The sequence below is a fragment of the Girardinichthys multiradiatus genome, chromosome 13, assembly GCF_021462225.1.
Source record: "Girardinichthys multiradiatus isolate DD_20200921_A chromosome 13, DD_fGirMul_XY1, whole genome shotgun sequence".
NCBI classification, from domain to species: Eukaryota; Metazoa; Chordata; class Actinopteri; order Cyprinodontiformes; family Goodeidae; genus Girardinichthys; species Girardinichthys multiradiatus.
In genome coordinates this window covers 9,445,333-9,467,479 of record NC_061806.1, presented here as the reverse complement: position 1 = coordinate 9,467,479, position 22,147 = coordinate 9,445,333, and the positions used below count along the sequence as shown (strand labels likewise).

Here is a 22,147-nt window from a genome sequence, read left to right as displayed (position 1 = left end):
AAAATCATTTTAAATCAATCTTTTAAACCCCTACATGCTCAGCATCAGTGTAATAAAAAAAAATCTAATTAAGTCTTAATTAGAAACTAGAATAAGTTTTATAAACTTCCCCTTAATTGTCCTTATCTTTAAAGTCTTGTCTGTTTTTCATTTTCTCTCCATTATAACTTGAAAGAAGCCGATCTCAAAGTGTCTTTCTTTTATCTGGTCACCTCAGCGTCTCAGATTCAGCTTGACTGACAGCTCTTAGCACGCATAGGCTGTGTTAGAGTTTTGCCAATACTGTTCCAGACTAAAAACAAATTTCAAAAGTTTATGGAGATGAGAATGATCCTGGGGATCACCAAACACGCCTGACATCCTTCAAAGCTAGCGCTCCGTCACAGTGAGCAAAGCGTACACAGTCGACTCGAGTATAGAGAAACAACACATTACCTTGACTGATGTTTTTGTTTTGCTGTGAATTCAGACTGAAGAAAATCTTCTTTGTAATGATGTGAGCGTTTGTACAGAGTATGGATGGTAGCTTGAAATTTCAAACACAACCCAGTTAAGTGACTTCCATCATCTGTGATCATGTCAGCACATAAAGAAAAGATATAAATGACGCTAAAGGATCTTTAGCTGCAAAATTTATTGTACTCCGGATGGTCTAACTGGGAATAAATCGACTTCTCAGCGCTTGTCAGTGTCTCTCCCTCCCTCCGTTTGTCAGGAGTGATTTGCTTTTATACAGCACATTCATTCTGATTACTCTGATCAATAGTTTGATAATGGATGTCTCTGAAGAAGCAGCAGAAGAGATGTGTCATGACGGTACGTGGGCCCTTCCTGTCCGAGCTTTGCCGCCGCAAGATTTATGATGGACAAGTTTCTGTCGGGCGCCCTCCCTCCGCGCAGTCACCTGTTTTTGGGAAGCTGTGTGATACCCATGCTTTGTTTTCAGTTGGTTTACTCAGCTTCTGTTTTGCAGTTTCAGAGCATGTGCCCTTGTAGTTTTCAGCATGTACCATTTCCAGCTTAGGTTATGAAACTGGGCCACAGCAGTGCAAAATAAGAACCTGGAGGCTTTCTAAATACAAGGCCGTCTGAAAAAGCGGAATATGTAAGTAAGACACTGTTGCTTCTTAGGTCTCATGACTTACATACTGTATTTATGAGTTCTAATAGTTTACTGCTATTCTGGATTAATATTGACTGGTTGAAAAGAAGCTAATTGACAGTTTTCACCCCGTGGATCCCATTAGGAGGAAATATAATTGCAGTCTTTAAACGTACAGCACTGCATTGTTCCGTACATTCCCTTTTGAGCTTTTGTATGGTGGAGACAATGCTCAGTATAATTGCACAAATATTTACTGCTGTGAGACCTTGTTCATGGGCCGGCACAACGAAGTTGAAGTGCTCTGAGATGTCGTAGACGAAGTCTCCCCTCCGTGTTATGGCAGCTTGGCAGTCCTGCCGCTTTCAGAGCAGGATGATATAATGGCTGCTCGTTAGAAACATGATTAACGCATCCATTTTTTTCTCCTTGGGACCTGTACTTCCTCTGTAATTTCCCTGAAAGATAAAACTATTTCATTTCTTTGTTTCATTTTTAGAAAGTCCTGTGTCGGGTTTAATTTGCAGGCTGCTTCTGTGGAGAATTACCTTCTGCATTTGTGAGAACTGTCCAAGAAATCAGAAGGAATCATGCTGTGCACGGTTTGATGTCAAATAAAACTAATTCAGTTTATTGTTTCACAACTATAACAATGGGATATTCTAGGTTAGAATTAACACAACAGGAAGATTTCCACCACATCACTTAATAGCACAATTGACATGGGCTGGTATGAGATTCTCAGGGTCTAAGAGTCTCGAGTTAAAAGGCCACAGTTTCACAGTATTAGCACATTAACTTTCAATTTTAATTTAATATAAAGAATGATTGAAAGTCATCCCTCCAGCTGAAGCAAATGGAGGGCTTTAATTTATTTAATTAGGACAAAATTATCACCAAATAGTTTCTTCCCATGTAGAACATAGTTGTAAACTGAAAGGAAAACAATACAGGACATGAAACATTTTTGAAACTACAAATCTAAAAGTGCACCCCAACCCTCTAAGTCAATACTTTGTAGAACTACTTTTCATTGTAATTAAGGTTTAAATGATCACTATGTCCAAAAGTTTTTACATATTGAAATTACATTTTATTTCAACCCTCTTTGAAAAATGACTTTAGCCCAGTCCCATTGGATGAGAGGTCCTGGGATGTAGGTTTAGGATTTTTGTCCTGGTGGAAGATAAACCTGTTACCTGTCTTTAACTGTGACCAGTGTCCTTCTAGCTGCCAAACAAAATCATTCAAACATCATTAAACTATCTCTACCATGTTCGGTTTAATGGTGAATGCTGTGTTATATTTCTGCCACACATTGTGTTTAACCTAAGGGTTGAAATCTATTTTGGTCCCATCTGACCAGAGCATGTTCTTTCACATGTCTGCCATGTCATCTACATGACTTGTGGCAAAATGCAAATGACTATGGGCTGGCCTATTGTTAGCAGCCAACAGGCAGGCTGCAAGTCCATCAGAAGGAAGCGAGGAACATGCATAGGAGTGCAGAGAAACTTTGCCAAGACCATATAAAAAACATAGAATGAGAGATCTTTTTCTTTTATGCATTTGCAAAGTGTAAATTCCAGTTGTTAAAACGCAAGTACTGTATTGAAAGTGAGTTTTCGCAGATACTTGATGTTAAATAATCATGGGTCAATACATTAAGTTTACAGTAAATGCATCATCTGTCATGGTCATGAAAATAAAAATATCTAATAATTTTAGTTAAAGTGTAACATTATTTTCTTTTTCTCAAAGATCTAGCTACAGGAGCTATGCAGTGCATCCACAGCTGTGTGCTCTGTTTCCAGGGTGAACAGCTTTTCATAAGCAGATTTACAAAAAAAGTAAACAGAAGAAAGATGCAGCTAGTAGATAAGAAAAAAGACAGCTGTAATCTCTTGCCATAGGCTGCTAAGCTCAGGACACTGGATCATGGATCACTCTTATCAGAACTGTGAGTCCACAGCATCTGAAATCTTCTTACAGAATAACATGGTAATAATATTGGTACATTTATTTCATACCAAATATTCCTCTGTGTTGATCACTGATCCACATGTTCAGACAATATAGACAAAGCACTGAGTTAAAGAAAAGCCACAGTTGTCCTCATATGTATATTTTCTAGCTGAAAGGACTTGATAAAGATTGATTTTCATATTTGTTCATGCAATGCAGCACAGATTAAATAAAAACATAAAAGGGAAGAGATGAGACAGATTTTTGATCAGTTGTCTCTTTCCAGAACCAAGCTCACACTCCCTGTTCAACACCAGTACACACGACTACAGCACACAGGAGCCCTGCGTTCATAAAGCACAGATTTATGGGAGAAATTAACATATCATTAACATACCACCAGCTCTCTGAAAAGAAGGTTATTTATAATTAGGTGACATCAGAGATACGGGCTAGCATGCTGGTGGACATGGAGGAGGGGAAGGGGAACCGGAAAGGCCCTGGAGAAGACTTTTTCCTTTTTTTGTTAAAAATGGAGAAACTGGGACACCAAACCTATTTCTTTTGTGTGATGTAGTGAAAGGCATTTGGAGCTTTTTGCTGTCCTATTTCTCACCATCAACAAAATAACAAAGGGCTGCTTCAGGTGAGCATGAATGACCTATGAAAACTCACTATGTGGCAGCCTACATACATCTCAAAAGCATGAAGCCCTCCAAAATGAAACATTACTCATGTAGCTCCCGATATGCAAAGCACCAAATTTCCAGTGCCTTATGGAAATGTTCATACCCTTTGACGTTTTTTACTTTATTTTGTTATGTCTTCCACAACAACATTGGTAATTTTTGGTTATTGAGGTTTTATGTGATAGACCATCGCAAAGCAGTTTATTACTGTAAAACAGAAGGAAGATGATAGTGGCTTTCTTAACGTTTCACAAATAAATAAATGTGGTATACATATCTATTTTGCCCCCTGAGTTAATTCCTTTTAGCACCAACTTTTACTGCAGCTACAGGTGCGAGTACAGGTCCTTCTCAAAATATTAGCATATTATGATAAAGTTCATTATTTTCCATAATGTCATGATGAAAATTTAACATTCATATATTTTAGATTCATTGCACACTAACTGAAATATTTCAGGTCTTTTATTGTCTTAATACGGATGATTGTGGCATACAGCTCATGAAAACCCAAAATTCCTATCTCACAAAATAGGCATATCATTAAAAGGGTCTCTAAACGAGCTATGAACCTAATCATCTGAATCAATGAGTTAACTCTAAACACCTGCAAAAGATTCCTGAGGCCTTTAAAAGTCCCAGCCTGGTTTATCACTCAAAACCCCAATCATGGGTAAGACTGCCAACCTGACTGCTGTCCAGAAGGCCACTATTGACACCCTCAAGCAAGAGGGTAAGACACAGAAAGAAATTTCTGAAATAATAGGCTGTTCCCACAGTGCTGTATCAAGGCACCTCAGTGGGAAGTCTGTGGGAAGGAAATAGTGTGGCAGAAAACGCTGCACAACGAGAAGAGGTGACCGGACCCTGAAGAAGATTGTGGAGAAGGGCCGATTCCAGACCTTGGGGGACCTGCGGAAGCAGTGGACTGAGTCTGGAGTAGAAACATCCAGAGCCACCGTGCACAGGCGTGTGCAGGAAATGGGCTACTGGTGCCGCATTCCCCAGGTCAAGCCACTTTTGAACCAGAAACAGCGGCAGAAGCGCCTGACCTGGGCTACAGAGAAGCAGCACTGGACTGTTGCTCAGTGGTCCAAAGTACTTTTTTCGGATGAAAGCAAATTCTGCATTCATTCGGAAATCAAGGTGCCAGAGTCTGGAGGAAGACTGGGGAGAAGGAAATGCCAGAAGTCCAGTGTCAAGTACCCACAGTCAGTGATGGTCTGGGGTGCCGTGTCAGCTGCTGGTGTTGGTCTACTGTGTTTTATCAAGGGCAGGGTCAATGCAGCTAGCTATCAGGAGATTTTGGAGCACTTAATGCTTCCATCTGCTGAAAAGCTTTATGGAGATGAAGATTTCATTTTTCATCACGACCTGGCACCTGCTCACAGTGCCAAAACCACTGGTAAATGGTTTACTGACCATGGTATCACTGTGCTCAATCGGCCTGCCAACTCTCCTGACCTGAACCCCATACAGAATCTGTGGGATATTGGGTGGTGAACGTTGAGAGACTCAAGACCCAACACTCTGGATGAGCTAAAGGCCGCTATCGAAGCATCCTGGGCCTCCATAAGACCTCAGCAGTGCCACAGACTGATTGCCTCCATGCCACGCCGCATTGAAGCAGTCATTTCTGCAAAAGGATTCCCGACCAAGTATTGAGTGCATAACTGTACATGATTATTTGAAGGTTGACGTTTTTTGTATTAAAAACACTTTTCTTTTATTGGTCGGATGAAATATGCTAATTTTGTGAGATAGGAATTTGGGGTTTTCATGAGCTGTATGCCACAATCATCCGTATTAAGACAATAAAAGACCTGAAATATTTCAGTTAGTGTGCAATGAATCTAAAATATATGAATGGTAAATTTTCATCATGACATTATGGAAAATAATGAACTTTATCACAATATGCTAATATTTTGAGAAGGACCTGTATTTTTGGGTGTGATTCACACATTTAGAGAATTACATATTTGTTCATGATTTTTTTCCAAAGCTCAATCCCCATCAGATTGGATGGATTGCTCTTTCCGAAATGTAGTTTTAGTTCTGGATTCCATATGGTTAGGGTTTTCCCACTGCAGCTACTGTTTAACTCCAAAGGGCAATTCTGTCCCTCCTGAACAAAAGCATCCTTACAGCACAATGCTGCCACCCTCATCATTTAAAATGGTGCTAGTCTGTTCAGGGTGATGTTAGTTTGGAGTTTACGTTTTCTGCCCCACATAGTGCTTTGTGGCTTCCACAAGTTTCCACATATTGCACATATTTGCAGTGCCCTCCAAAAATGTATTGATGTTTGAAGTGTTAATGTAAAAAAATTTTAAAAAGCTTTAAGTGTCATGAATACATTTGGAAATAAATGTATATTATGTAACCCTAACCTTAACTTTATTTTGCTGATCAATAAATAATATTTCAGCCAAGGTTTAGACTGTTCAAACCAAACTGATTCCCTCCTGATTTTTACATTAAAGATTTTCAGATATGACTTCCCACTTAAAACAGATTTTTTTGGGGGGTAAAACTCAATATTGCTGCCTAGTAAATTTAGGGCGGACAGGTGGAAAGAAATCAGTTAAACATGAGAACTGCAACTTAAAAGCTGCTAAGGATTGCCTGTTTGCAAATGTTTGCAACAACACACATCAGTATAGTTGCTGTCGTTTTTGTAACTGTCCACCATGTCACACTTCGTACATGTGACTCTTTCTACCTACTCTTTGTGAGCCCAAGAGGCTGTGCTATAAAACTCTTCTATATATATATATATATATATATTTTATTTATAAAAAAATTATAATTAACATTATGTACCATCAGGAAGAAGAGCTACGGCAGAGTGGCGAGGCCAAATATAATCATCTGAACGAAGACTTGCACGTCCTCATCGAGGTGTTCGCCCCACCAGCTGAGGCCTATGCCAGAATGGGTCACGCTCTAGAAGAGATCAAGAAGTTTCTCATTCCAGTATGTTCTCCTCACTCTATCCATAACACAAACACCTACACACTTATAGTTTAGTTTCCCTGTTCTCCACAATTTCATGTTGGCTCTTGTAGGTAATCTAGAGTAAAACGAATGAGTAAAGCTTAATCCAGTCCTTGTGTGTGTACTCATTTTCATTCATTATGGGGACCAACACCTGAATGATGTTTTATGAGGACCTCTTATTAACGTGATGACCAAATTACAGTCCTGATGGTTGCAGGGGGTTTTTAAGTTTTGAGGGTCTCATAGAACAGGACTTCATGGTATTAAAGTGTTGCCAAGTCTGTCTCACAAAGAGTGTACTGGAGTCAAATTTCTTGTTTGTCTATACAAACTTGGCAATAAAGCTGATTTTGATACTGATTGTTCCAATACCAAATGGACGCCACCATGGAATGTTTCATATTAACCATGTGTTAATTAGTTTCCACTCAGGGGGACAGTTCATACTATCCATGGCAGCTATTGATTTACAGTAATTTTTCATAATCCACTTATTTTCCTCTGTAAGGTAAAGAGTTTTGATGACTGCAATAAATATCTCTGAGCTGAGGAGTTATTTTGGTTTAATATGGAATCATAATAGGGATCAGAGCCAAATTAATTGAAAGGGCATACTACATTTAATTAAGTAATACTTGAACATTTTAAAGACCAATTCATTTAATACACATTCATTTAATAATAACTTGTTTTTTATTTTTTAATTTTTTGTATTATTTTGCTTTGTTTATTCATTAATATTATTCATTTGCATTATGTCATCTCTGTCTCTTTGTAATTGTCACAGCCTGTCTTAATTGGTGCCCGAACTGCCATTAATTCAAATAAATTACTTGTGTAGCAAGGAAAACATCTTTATTGTCCTAGAGCAAATTCACCACTGATACTGCAAGGTTATATGAGCCACCAAACTATTTAGCATAACAAACACACCCCCACGCACACCCTCCCACCCATACACACACACATACACACACACAAACACACACACACACACACACATTAGGACTTTGCATTGACTTTTGTTAATTTTAGCTAACCCATTTGTACCTCATTCTATTCTATTCCTGACCCTAACCAAAACTTAACTGACACAACAGCTTGATCCCTAACCCTAAGAATGGTGGTCCTCTGCAGTGGAACCAGGCTTTGGTGCCACATAAGACATATCAGTCTTTAGACGGTGAATAAATATATAAGACAACAATTAGACAACATAAACAAGTAAATATGCACATTCCAGAAAATGTATATTTGGAGCTTGCTAAGTTAAAGTGATGTTTCACAGTTTTGTTAACTAATCTAAACCACATAAAATCTAAAAAACATGGACCGATCAAATCTGAACTAAATAATTCTACTTCAACAGAGATAATACTTTAAAAAAAAACAAACAATAAAACTTTATTCTATTGTTGAAAATAAAAAAAAATAAAGTGGGACCACCTTAGAATTAGACAAACATGAAAACATAATATATGGCCCAACTAAACCAAGAATGAAACATGCTACACTGAGTAGGGACTCTTTTTATTTTTATTGTGAGTCATTAAACTGTAACTCAGGAAAAAAAAACAGTCTTAGATTTCTCTAAAAATAGTTAAACCTCTGTCTTGTTTTCATAAACTGTTGTCTCATAGGCTGAATGTATTCTGATCCCTGATTTTATGATTATACGATCTGCTCATTGCTTGTGATTTTTTTGGCTTTCAGTTACCAAGGTAATTAATGTTAGCATTGGGGGCAGAGGAATACACTATTGGTTACCATGTGGGTTCCATGAGAAATGTGAAGAAAGATAATCGGTGCAGTTCAGTAGTAATGTAGAGGAAAGCAGGAGGGAATCTCTTTGCCAGGGACAACCCCTCTTTGGCAGCCACCTCAGAATGGAACTTATTTACTCTTCCTCTATTTATTATGGATGATGTCTCTAATGCTCAGAGCGATAAGGATTTACATTTTATTAATTCTTTATATCATGCAGATCCCGCCAACAACCCATCCTCTGTTGCTGCCTCTCACCTTCCTAAGGAAATCATATTTATTGAGAGCTGAAAAATGATATCTATATTAGTTATTTTGTGATTAATTACCTATTTTAATATTAATTAATGTGTTCTAATTTAGAGGGAAAACATCAGTGTGAAAAGATGAAGCTAAGTGGGGTCCTAAGGTTTTATCAGCAGGAGATCTGAATGTTTTGCTGGTTCAGGAACAGCAGTCATGGCAGAACTGTAAAGTACATTAATTAAATACTCCCAGAGCTGTAGCCCTGGAGATAAAGGACGTAATTTAATACAGTGTAATTGAAAGCAAGTCTGTTGCTGTCATTGTGTGTGTGTGTTTATACATGCCTTTCTGTGTGTGCAGGATTACAACGATGAGATCAGACAAGCCCAGCTGCAAGAGCTCACATACCTGAACGGTGGCTCCGAGGATGCCAAGGTGCCATCCGTTAGGGGCAAGTCAACCACACGTGGCAGGGGCACACCTGTTCCAGGGCCTCCAAGGTAACATGGGCAAAATGTGCATGTGGTGCATGTACTCCTGGCTTCAGCTTTATATTTTGTTTTATTTATGATTAAAGAACTACTGGGATGTGATCAGCATAGTGTTTTAAGACTGGATGATAAGGCCACAATTACATCCCTCTATTTTTTGACAAAATGGGAACACAAAAAAAATCTAAAATAATCTATATACACTATATTCTTTCATAAGTTATGTTGTGCAGTAAATCTAAACATTCATCAAAACACTGCTTTGATTAGTGTCATATTGGGTAACAAAAACAGAAAAGCAATTAGACATTTAATTAATATTTAATTATAGAACTAATTATTATTTAATTATAATATCATTAAAACTAATTTAATAATCATACTCTATGATGTTGTCCCCCCACCCAAACCTAACTCCAGCTTGTTCCAGCCTCTGTTTATCTTGCGTTCTACATCGCTCCATCCATCTTCCTGTCAGCTCTGACCAGCTTCCTTGTCCCTGTTGAGGAATTGCATACCCACAGGATAATGCTGCCTCCATCACAGTTTGGATTGAGAAATGCAGCTAAAGGTGGTTGTACAAAGTATTGATTCAGGGAAACTGAATCAACTGTAAGACAGCTAAGTTTATTAATATGCAAATTGTTATGGTTTTATGCACCTTATAACTGAGTAATTAGCTGTTTTTTGCTTTATTTGGATGTGAAATCTGAGTGTTCGATTAAAAGATAATGTCAATCTAGAATATGAAAGTTATTTCTTAGGAGATTGGTTACCTGAAAAAAATGGCTTTGTGTCCCCAATACCATACCAAAGACCTAGCTGTACTTCATTGTTGGGCTTTATGCAATTGTTTGGATATGTTTCAATTACCATGGCAGTAATAAAAATGAAGGTAAGGCTGCAGTCAAGGATACTAGCTTTTGCCGTCTAGTCTTCCCTTGCATACATTTTCAAAATCTCATTCAAAATGGTACCCCAATTACAGTTGATTTGTTTAATTTTTCAAAGGACACATTCATATATGTGTATGGAGGAGATGATTATTGTTAAAACAGATCCAATAAAAGTTTTATTTTCATAAAGATTTACAATCCAGTTACTGCCTCAGCCATGAAGTGCCTTATAAATGCAACCCTGAAATGCCTTATAAATGCAACACCTGAAATTTATCTCTTACATTTAGTAAATGTGTAAGGTGAAATGACAATGATACATATACATTCAACTCAACTCAATTCAATTCAGTTTTATTTATATAGCGTCAGTTTACAATACATGTTGTCTCAAGGCACTTCAATCAAAGTCAAAGTCAATTCAATCGAATCATACAGATTTCACATATCTGAAAAGTGAAGCATGTAGTGTAGCATGCAGTGGTATTCAGCACCCTTTACTCTGATACCCCTAAGGAAATCTGGTGCAACCAATTTTCTTCGGAAGTCACCTAATTAGTAGATAAGATTTGTGACAAACTGAACAAATGCTGTTCATAGATGCTCTCCATCTCCAAGCGGCATGCTTGGCCTCACTGTACCTATCAGCTGCCTCAGGAGTCCCACAAGCTAACCACAGCCGATGGGATTCCCTAGGCATCCCTTACTGCCGGTGTCCACCACTGGGTTTGGGGATTGCCGCTGCGACAGGCATCACAGACATTACGGCCACAGCTACAGGTGGCAGCATCGACAATAGACGCAGAGAACATGGTCCGCAGGGATGCGGCCCTCTCATCCACCGGGGTAAACCCCAACACAAGACAGCTGAGCTGGGGGGCAACAAGCAAACCCACCCCAGGCCACCTCCCCGCGGGCCACTCCAGGGTAGAAGAGAGTCCAACCTCTCTCGAGGAGCTTGGTTCCAGAGCCCACGCTGTGCGTTGAGGTGAGTTCATATCTCTCGACCTCCCACACAAGCTCAGGCTCCTTCCCCCCAGCGAGGTAACATTCCATGTCCCTAGAGGCAGCCTAAGCATCCGGAGATGGGGTCATCGAGGTCTCGACCTGAATGCCAAACATCCCTAACTTTTTTGTGAGTAGTGTATGCTACTTCTTTCCTAAACAGTCAATTCTCTGTTTAACTTTCTGTTTTAATGGCATTTGACGTGGTTGTGTCAATATAAAATCATTTTATTCCTGCAAGTCAATGATGGATATTTTGCAATGACTTCTAGAATCTATACTTGTCAGATTTTGTAGGTTATGAGTAGGACCAAAATGCAGACATGATCTTGGAATGGACATGGGGAAGGACTTAATGATAACACAGAAAACTTACAGAACTGGAGCAAGGTGAACAGGAGATGGTGCACAGGCAGAGTAATGGGAGAAACCAGTAAAAAACAATAAACACCAGTGAGCTTATGTACTCAGGAAAAAGTGGAGAATTGCACTGGATCCAGATGAGCTAATTAGCGGAATGTAGAACAGCTGGGAGACGAGAGTGCTTAGCAGGGGAAGTGAGGCAAGGAGAAGCAACACAAAGGGAACTAAGCTAGACACAAAGGCAACTCTAAATCAAGGGGAAACTAATACTGACCTAAAATTATAAACTACAATACACAGAGAACAAAACACAAGAAATAAGTAAGTAGCTTAACCTACAGAATTGAACTAATATGGCAAGACCTTTCTGACACTAATGAATAGAAAAAATGCGCTAAATACAGTAAGATCGTAGAAACAATAAAAAAGAACTTAGAAGTGATACAAACACAAACAAATGAAAACCAAAACCCAAATACCCAAGGATCATAACAGTAATAATACTATTAATACTGTCAGTTTAAATTGTGACAAAAGTGTATCATACTTCATTCAATAAGAAAAAGAGCAGCTTAAATACAACATGATGAAGGGTTCTCTTTGTAGTGAGATGTTGGAAGAGGTTCTGCATATATTACAAAAACGAATGACATGAAATAGCTTTCTCTGAAGGCGGACAAATGAGTAGTGGTGTTCCAGAGTATACTGCATGCAGAGTTTAGCAGGATTTGCAAAGACGAGGTAGTTGCCATGGATGATTGGCACACATTTAAAACAAAAGCACTGCTGCTACACTTACACACAATGAATTCATGTTTTCTAAAATAAATTCATGCAATGAATACTGTTCTGAACAAACAGCAAACATATGGTTTCACGTCTCCACAGCAGTGGAGATTGGGCGCGGTACAGGCAGGCCAGGAACAGACTTACAAAGGAGATCAAAGCAGCCAAGAGAAGCTACAGTGAGAAGCTTAAGAACAGCCTTTCTACTGGTGACACTTCAGCTGTATGGACCGGTCTGAGAAACCTGACTGCCTATAGGAGCCCCCCCACCCATCCTGAACAGAGTCGTCTCCTGGCCAACCGTCTGAATGGCTTCTACTGCAGACATGACAAGAAGCCATTCACACCTCAAATCATCCCCTTCACATCCCATTCAGGAACAAATTTGACCCATAAAACAACCAACCCCCTACCTTCAGATCCTCTGCCTGCACTAAAGATCTCAGAGGAAGATGTAAACAGGCTCTTTCAGCGCATGAAAACAAAGAAAGCTGGAGGACCTGATAACATCTCCCCATCATGCCTGAAAGCCTGTGCAAATCAACTCGCTCTGATCTTCACAAGGATCTTCAACAAATCACTGGAGAAATGTGAGGTCCCCTCCTGCCTCAAACAATCCACCATCATCCCGGTTACCAAGAAACCCACCATCCTAGGATTAAATGACTACAGGCCTGTAGCCCTGACATCTGTGGTCATGAAATCCTTTGAGCGGCTGGTGTTGAAGCACCTGAAAGACATCACAGGCCCCCTGCTGGACCCCCTGCAATTTGCTTACCGAGCAAACAGGTCGGCAGATGATGCTGTTAACTTAGGTCTACACTTCGTCCTGCAACACCTCGACCACCCAGGGACGTACGCCAGGATCCTGTTTGTAGACTTCAGCTCGGCCTTCAACACCATCATACCAGACATCCTCCACCGGAAGCTCACCCAGCTCAACGTCCCAGCCTCCACCTGTCAGTGGATCAACAGCTTCCTGTCAGACCGATAGCAGCAGGTGAGACTGGGGAGCATCTTCTCCCGAACCAGATCAACAAGTACTGGTGCCCTCCAGGGGTGTGTTCTATCCCCACTCCTCCCTCTATACAAATGACTGCACCTCATCGGACCCGTCCGTGAAACTCCTGAAGTTTGCAGACAACACCACTGTCATCACTGTCATTGGACTGATCCAGGATGATGAGGACTCAGTGATGAGTCTGCATACAGACAGTAGGTGGACCGGCTGATACACTGGTGTGGTCAGAACTACCTTGAACTCAACCCACTCAAGACTGTGGAAATGGTGGTGGACTTTTGGAGAACACCAACCCCATACACCCCCCCTCACCATCCTCAACAACACCGTGTCGGCTGTGGTCCACTTCAGGTTCTTAGGAACCACCATCTCTGAGGACCTGAGATAGTCTTCACACATAGACACTGTTCGAAAGAAGGCCCAGCAGAGACTGTACTTCCTGAGGCAACTCAAGAAGTTCAACCTTCCACAGGAGCTGCTGGTCATCTTCTACACTGCCATCATTCAGTCTGTCCTGTCTTCATCCATCTCAGTGTGGTTTGGCTCATCCACAAAACAGGATAGGTCCAGACTGCAACGAATAATCAGGACTGCAGAGAGAATAATCAGGGCTGATCATCCCTCCATCCAGGACTTATACAGGTCTAGGGTCAGGAAAAGAGCTGCTAAAATCTTTGCAGATCCCACACACCCTGCACATAAACTGTTCAGAGCTTTACCTTCAGGCCGCCGCTACAGAGCACTGTTCACTAAAACCAGCCGCCACAGAGACAGTTTCTTCCCCCAGGCTGTTTCTCTGTTGAACATCCAATAGAGTACAAAACAACAGCATACAGATGCTGCAAATGCACCTTTTTATTATATATGTGTATTGTACATTGTAAATATGTATATTCTGGAATGCAAAAACAAAACAAAAGAGCAAAGTATACCGGAGTCAAATTCCTTGTTTGTATGTACGAACTTGGCAATAAAGCTTATTCTGATTCTGATTAATGTGGACGTAAAAGCAGATTTCCTGACAAGCAGCTCATGACCCTAAGATTATTAGTTTCATGTCCTAGCTGTGGTCAAGCACTGTAGTTCTCAGATATCTGCTGCTGCTGCGCTTAGTGCATTCACAACATTACGGAAAAACAAGAGTGGTCACCATTATAAATCAGCCTACAGTAGAAATAATCAAGAAATACTTTTTATCAAATCAGCAGCAGCTCTACACACAATTTTATATGGTTTTTGCATTGAGTTGCCTTCTGCAGTGTATATTACATTTCATCTTTCATATCTCTATTTTAAGAGAAAACCTTCTTAAATGCCTTATTTTATTTATTTATTTATTTTTTGTTTATCCTACTGTGGTGTATGGTAGCCCAGCGTGAGCACCCTCAAATTTATTGTACCCCCAAGTACAATGACAATAAAGACTATTCTATTCTGTGCAACAGCACGAGACAATGTTTCTCTGTGATCTGTGACTGACTGGTTTGAAAAAATCATTACTCACACATATATTTCAGATCATACTACTGCATCATTCGCAAACCTAATAATTAGGCATTCCTCGCAGGCTCTGGGAACTCCGGATTCTTTCCACAGAGTAAAATCATCCCCACTTTAAGTTAATCCACTTCTCCAAATTGCCCTTAGGAGTAAGTGTGTGTGGTGGTTGGGTTGCCCTGTGGGTCTCTCATCTGTTACCTTGTGATGGGATGGCGACATGTTCGGGATGTATCCAGTTTTTGGCCAATGACAGCTGAAGACAGAAAATAGCCCCACATCCACTCCTACTCACCCTTTCCCCAAAATCCCGACTTTGAATATATAATGAATTCATGGATGGAAGATTTCCCACATGTGGGTGCAAAGTCCTGTAAATTGTATGAACATCAGTGGACTGAGCACACAACCTTGAGGGACCCCTGTGCTCAATATAATGGAGTTACAGAGGTTATTTCCATTGTAGACTGACTGTGTTCATGCTGTCAGGAAAATTAGAATCATGAGAAAACGGTCAGTGTTCAGGTCCAGCAGGAGTCTGTGAGGAATGACGGTATTAAACACTGAGCTGAAATAAATTTAAAGCATTATGCAATTTGATTATACTCCAGCTAAATTTGTACTTCATCTTCTGTGAAGCGGTTGGGAAGACAGGCAAACTGGAGCTTAGAAATTACTGCTTAGTGTGCTTACCAATGCCTAGCTAGGTATAGAATGTTTCAAAGGTCTTAAAAATATGCCATCCAAGGCAAATTCAAGGGCATTTTCACACCCATGCTTTATTATTGAAAAAAATATAAATAAAACAGGCAGACATGATCAAAATGGTTTTCAGTAACCAAACTAAAAAAAAGGAAAATATTTAAATACAAATATTTTTAATGAAGCAATTGCCCAAATGTCTGCACCAGAGAAATTTAGAAAAATGCCACCAAAGTGGGCAGTGCCAGTTGTGGGGATGAGTGGAGGGAGTTAAGCTGCAGTAACTACTGTTCAATCCAAAGAAGGCAGCATTAACACTAGAACTCCCAGTGCCGTCAATTTGACGGTTTTGAAAGTTTGACATGCCATAACTCTGGTTTATTAAAACTCTTATTTTCCTGGCATCCTGACTTTTTCTAAAGCTGTGTCTTGTGTATTCCTATGTCTCTATTTAAAAAAAAAATAATGAAGTAAATAAAAGATCTAAGTATTTCTACCTCTAACTACCACAGCCGCTATTTTGACGGCCCTATTATTTACATAGATATTTTTGTCCCGCGGCTGAGTATACCCGTGAGCGTTGCCCTAGCAACCGCCACTCTAGAATGCAGTCTGAGAAGGAGATTGTTGGCATCCTACAAATGGCTTCTAGAAGGATATTTTCTGCTCAAGAGGCATTGGAAATGCTTCAAAAATTACATGATTGTCATTCTGGGGTCGAGAAGGATTCTGACAGCTCTTGGTCAGCATTCAGTTCCAGTGACAGCGGGTCAGAGAGTTAGCCTCCCCTGGCTAAAAAACACGAGTCATCCCATTAGCAGGAGGTTGTGGTGCATTATTTCAAGGTAGTAAAAGACTAGCCTATGTAACAATTTTATCATTTTTAGGCTATAATTCACAGATTAGTAAACTAATAATATATAAACTACAGCAACAGTACCACAATCAGCGCAGGTTCAGAGATAGGGAGACGAGCCAGTGCCCAGCTATAAACCCAGCAAACCAGCTCACTGGCAGGAGAGAAACTAAAAAACAAGGTACTGATAATGGAGGAAGAAATAAACAATAAGTTAGGTCATAGATATAGTAGTCCAGTAACAACAATCTATTCTGCGCTTTACAGCGTTTTCATCGCAAGACGAGCGCACACCTGGGAAGGAGGAGGAAATAGGAAAGGATGGGACTGTGTGGACAGTGGTAGGGGAGCAAGAAAGCAGAGGGAGCCGTTAGAGCCAGAACGCGTTGACAGAGCGCCAGATCCAAGATGCCCAGACCGGGTTCCTCTGCCTGGTGGATGCCGAAATGCTCATCCATGTTCACGGCTGCAGGGTGGCTGAGGCCCGCAGAGTTTTAGGAGATGATTACTCCTCAGACATGAGTGTGGATGAGCTGAAGGCATTTTAAGTGCTTGTTTATGTCCACAAAGTGAAAGGGGGCCATAACATGGAGCTGTCCAGCTTTTGGTCAGATTAGTAAAGCTTTTTTTTTAAATGTACCTGCTACTCTGTATTATTTTTCAGTACTATTTATAAATAATAATAAAACTTAATAGGTTTTGATCAAATACTATTATTAATTCTTGTCAAAACCATAATTTTATAGCGTTAATGCGATGATGTCATCACCGCCCTCGCATCCAGAATGCTCGCCGTCAAATTGACGGGCTTGGGACGGGTTTCTTGGTGGTATGCTGACATTACCCTGGATACCGTGGCTCTTGATACATCACAAAGACTTGCTGTCTTGGTCACAGATGCACCAGCAAGACATGCAGCAACAATTTGTCCTCTTTTGAACTCTGGTATGTCACCCATAATGTTGTGTGCATTTCAATATTTTGAGAAAAACTGTTCTCTTACCCTTCTAATTGAACCTTCACACTCTGCTCTTACTGGTGCAATGTGCAATCAATGAAGACTGGTCCAATTTAGCCATCAAATCTCCCACACTAAAATGACAGGTGTTTCAGTTTCATTGTCCAACCCCTGTAAGTATCTTGTAATTGTGAAGATGTCAACTACATTTAAATTCAAAAGGAACATTTGAGAGAAAATGACTAACAGGTTAGAATTCTATGCTGTTTTGAATAAAGAATAGGTTGGACCTTTGACCCTCACATCTGCATAGATCCATGGCCAGCTTCTCTGAGCAGTCTAACAATTTTAATACCATCTGATTTGCTGCTGTGCTTTGAAGGAGTTAAAAAATTAAGGGTTTTGTTTACTCTCGTTGGGTATGAAAGAAACATCTCATGATTTAGAGATAAACAAGGTCACAAAGATGGAGTGTTCGTCCCACTCTTAGTTACAGTATAATTGGCAGTGTTTTGAATTATGGTGTAATTAGCATTTACCATGCCTAATTTAAGTGTTATTACTACCACGCAGGAAGTTTTCTACGCTCACTAATGCACAATTCTCATCAATACAAGAGTTTGGAATGCAGAATTATGTTCTCTGCCCTTTTTCAATGGGCTGTGACTGAAAGTGAATTCCTGCCTTTAAAAGAGGAGCTGACTCTCAGTGCTGTTACTTTTCTTAACCACGTCTCTTGCTGTCCCCTTTAGACATTGAACTAGGGTTTTTCTCTTTTCTCTCGATGTAGCTCTTCCTGCCCCAAATCTGCAATCTTTCACCACAGTCACAAGGAATGTAGCTGAAATGGAAAACATAGAAAGCAAAATATCCAGATAGCAACCTTGGTGGTTTTCCGCTGCTGCTTTAGATCAGTTAGTTCCTTTCAAAAGACTTCTCAGGCGATGCAGCAGAGCTCGTGCAATGTTTTAACAAACCCCGTCAGGCATCCTTTGATTTACAAAAGAGCAGTTCACATTTGCTTTTATCTTCATTAAATGTGCAGGTTAGTCTAGGTTGCTTGTTAATTCTAAAAGACTGTACAAATGAGTGACCACCCTTAGGGTAATGCTAGTTTACTAAAATAGTGAAGATAGATACAGTGCTGTGAAAAAGTGTTTAGCCCCTTACAGATTATTCCTTTGTTTTTGCTTTTTTCATGCTTAAATGGTTCAGATCATTAAATTAAATGTACGACAGAGATTATGGGGAAAATCTATGAAAAAAACAACTTGGTTCCATGTGAAAAAATGTATGCTCCCTGAACCTAATAACTGGTTGCGCCACCCTTCACAGCAACAGCTGCCATTATCCATATTTGGTTGGTGGTAATGTGGATGAACCCTGGCCCACTCCTCCATGCAGAGTTCTTTTAATTCTGCATAGAGCAATGCAGAGTTTTTTTTCCACAGCATCTTGATTGGATTTAGGTTCGCACTTTGACTAGACCTTTCAAAAACTATTTGAGTTGGGGTGTTTTTTTGAAGCATTCATAAGGAGGACTTCCTGATGTGCTTAGGATCATTGTCCTGCTGCATAACCCAAGTGTGCTGTGTGATCACAAGCTGATAGCTGGATAATCTCTTTCTGAATTTTCTGGTAAAGAACAGAATTTAGGATTGCATCAATTACTGCAAGGTGTCCATGTCCTGACACAGCAATGCAGCCACAAACCATAATAACACCACCATGATTGAATGTTTGTATTGTGTCTTTTTCTAAAATGTGTTAGTTTTTCTCAAGATGTAATGAAAAGCACACCTTCAAAAAGTTACTATTTTCTCTCATCGATGCACAGGATATTTTTCCAAAAGTATTTGATCATCAAGACGTTACCTGTCAGATGTTTGATGGACCTTTGTATTCTTTTGGTCAGCAGAGGTTGACATCGGAACTCTCCTATGGAGGCCATTTATGCCCAGACTCTTTCTTATTTTTAAATGAAGAACTCTGACGTTGACTGAGGCAAGTGAGGTCTGTAGTGCTTTAGAATCGTCAATGCGGAAGTTGTGGAAAATTACTCACTGTGGTTGACAGTCTAATGAAACTCCTGTTTAACCATTTTAGGACTGATGTATGTTAATGACTTTGTTTCACATTTGTTCCTGATTTTCATTAGATCAGGGCATAATGTGGTGGTTTCTGAGATCTTTAGGCCTAATTCATGTTGTCAGACAGGTTCTGTTGAAGTGATTTCTTTATTCTTTTGATCTGGTAGTAATCTGGGTTGAGATCAAAACGTTTCTGGCACAACTTTATCAACTTCCAATGTGCATGAAGAGAGTAATCTGGGTTGAGAAATTCCTCAAAACATTTGGTTACTTGCCATTAATTCCAGATTTAACAAGCAGAGATGCTTTTATTAACTACTTTCTAACAGTCAGAAAAGGCTTCACTGTAAACACTAAATGCAGACAAAAAGAACTAACATACAGCATCTAGAAATAACAGTTTTTTCCCCATCTACATTTTTCTTAATAGACAGAAAAGCAATTCAGCCACAAGGCATGCTGGCTTTTGAGTAATGGATATGACTCACTTTTTCTCGACTGGAGGAACATGCCCTCCGCCTGCGCTGTTCCTTTCTCTCCTCCCACACCTATAACCTGCCTGCCGACCATATCATATTCATCATTTCTTGATTTAGTCAAGTTGTTCCGGCCAAAGCAGAAAATTACTAACATGAGTGGAAGTAGAAGAAGCAGCAAAGGCTGCAAATTAAATAAAGTAGAGAATGTCATCATGAATATGTGGGACACAGTGGGTGTTTAATTTTGACGATGCACTAATTATTACTATAACGTTTAATGCCTTAGATGCCATGTTGTCATGTTATATGCAGCATCACTTACAATTATTGGTAAAAATGTGTAAATACTTAAAATACAGGTTTCCTAATGCAAGTAGTATATTCCCACACTGAAAAATACAACTTTTCATTTTAGTACATGTATATAGTGGGGAAAAAACTCACGTTTCAAGAAGAATACATTTTTTTCACAGTTAGCAGTGCCATGCTTTTTGTATCTGGCAAACCATTTCTGTGAGAATTTGATTGGATATTGTGTTATCCTCTTGATCTGATTACGACCAGATTTTTTCTCAAAATTGACAAGTGTATTAAAGAGTAATTGATCCCATGAACAATAACAAAAGTCCCCGGTGGAAGACAAACCGGCCCACAGCATCACAGATCCTCCACCAAGCTTAAGATTGGGCTTAAGGGTGCTTGTCAACATATTTATATTTTATTTCAAGAGAGACCCATCTGGAATTCAATCTAAGTCTCATCTGACCAAGGTATACGAGGAATTAAAACTTACAATTCCAAAAGCCTTTAGATTTTTAATACAGCCTAAAAACTGCTAGAAAAACATAAAACTGCCTTTCCCCCACCCGTTGCTGTGTTACAAGCTGAAAGAAGGCAACTACACATTTCTCTTAATACAAAAAAGACAAGTTTGTTTGGACAAAACTTCAGTCATGAGAAACACAAATCATCGTTTACAAACCAAAAGAGCGGCAACTATCATTTTATTAAGTTTTAAACTAAAGTTGACACGTTACAAGGGCATTTCTGATAAGCAGTTGACTGTAGGCTAGCTATTCAAGCAGATAGCCTGACTAATAACCTAAGAAGCACTTAAAAATTACTATTAAATGTTGCATGTGATCAGTATATACTTTCCATAGCTTTTTATGTCAAAGCAAGCTTAAATATGTCATATGCTTATATATAGATATAAATATATATCTATATATAGATATAGAAACATAGATATATATCTATATATATCACATTATAATTTCCATAAAATAAGTTTCTGTTTCAATGGAAAGCATTTAGCTCACATCAGATAGTTTTGTTTTGAGTTTTTGAATAAATACCTAGATATTATGGAACCGTGGTATTTGTTTCTTAATTATCATACCCTGAGAATCTCATGCTGACCAATGCCTTGCTCTTGCCTTGGCTTTTTCTTATTGCTATTTCTTGACTTACTAAGATTGACATACATCTGCCTTACTTGTATAATGTTCTCTTGTCTTTCCCATTTTTCGAGAGTGGCTATGAGAAATATGTCTCTGTGTCCAGTCATATTTATATCCCAGGAAAAGAGTGCCCAGAGTGTTGGGGAGTTTTATTTTTAAAACAATTAATTTTTAATATGGGATTTTTTGACTAAATATATTCAATAAATGCACTTAAGTAAAGGTTGAAGGTGCTGCGTGCATTTTCCTCTCTCCAGTAGTTCATAGAGTCACCTCTCTGATCTGATATCTTTCATTCCTTTATCCAAACATTGAGGATTTCTGTGTCTCTTGTCAGGAGCCGTGGAGGAGTTCCATCCCTGCATGCAGCAGTGCCCCGAGGAGCAGCACCCCGAGGAGCCCTGCCGAGCCGGGCCCCAACCTCCAGAGGGAGAGGAGTCCAGAGAGCCAGAGGCACCCCACCAGCTGCCACCTACAGGGCAGCTCCACCCATAGTGCAGGACACATACGGTGAATACGTAAGTGTTCTGACAAAATAGTCTCTAGTTGTGGGCAATAGGAGCTAATTTCCCGTCCACTTTGTTCTGTTTACTGATTTAAAGTTGTGTGTTATCTTGTGGTGCAGCAAAACTAAAGTAGTGCTCAGTTATAGCAACACTCATCTATGGTTTTGTTGTCTTAAAAAATCTTTTTTGATTGCAACAGAGACAGTCTTGCAGTCGGAACCATCATTTTCATATCAAATTCTATGCATTGTAATTACGTCTTTAC

At 39.6% G+C, this 22,147-nt stretch overlaps 1 protein-coding gene across 3 annotated transcripts in view; it reads left to right on the top strand.

Moving 5' to 3' along the window:
* khdrbs3 (KH domain containing, RNA binding, signal transduction associated 3) overlaps positions 1–22,147 on the top strand; it is a 205,915-nt gene that overhangs the window by 102,704 nt on the left and 81,064 nt on the right. For 2 of the 3 annotated variants that reach the window (XR_007041146.1, XM_047384666.1), the window contains exons 4-6: positions 6,589–6,735; positions 9,130–9,269; positions 21,714–21,894. Coding sequence is in view for 2 of the 3 variants with exons in the window: in XM_047384666.1 (XP_047240622.1) it covers positions 6,589–6,735; positions 9,130–9,269; positions 21,714–21,894 (468 nt within the window). In the remaining variant the exon portion in view is untranslated. The remainder of the gene's footprint in view (positions 1–6,588; positions 6,736–9,129; positions 9,270–21,713; positions 21,895–22,147) is intronic. The other variant, XM_047384667.1, reaches the window with a different exon arrangement.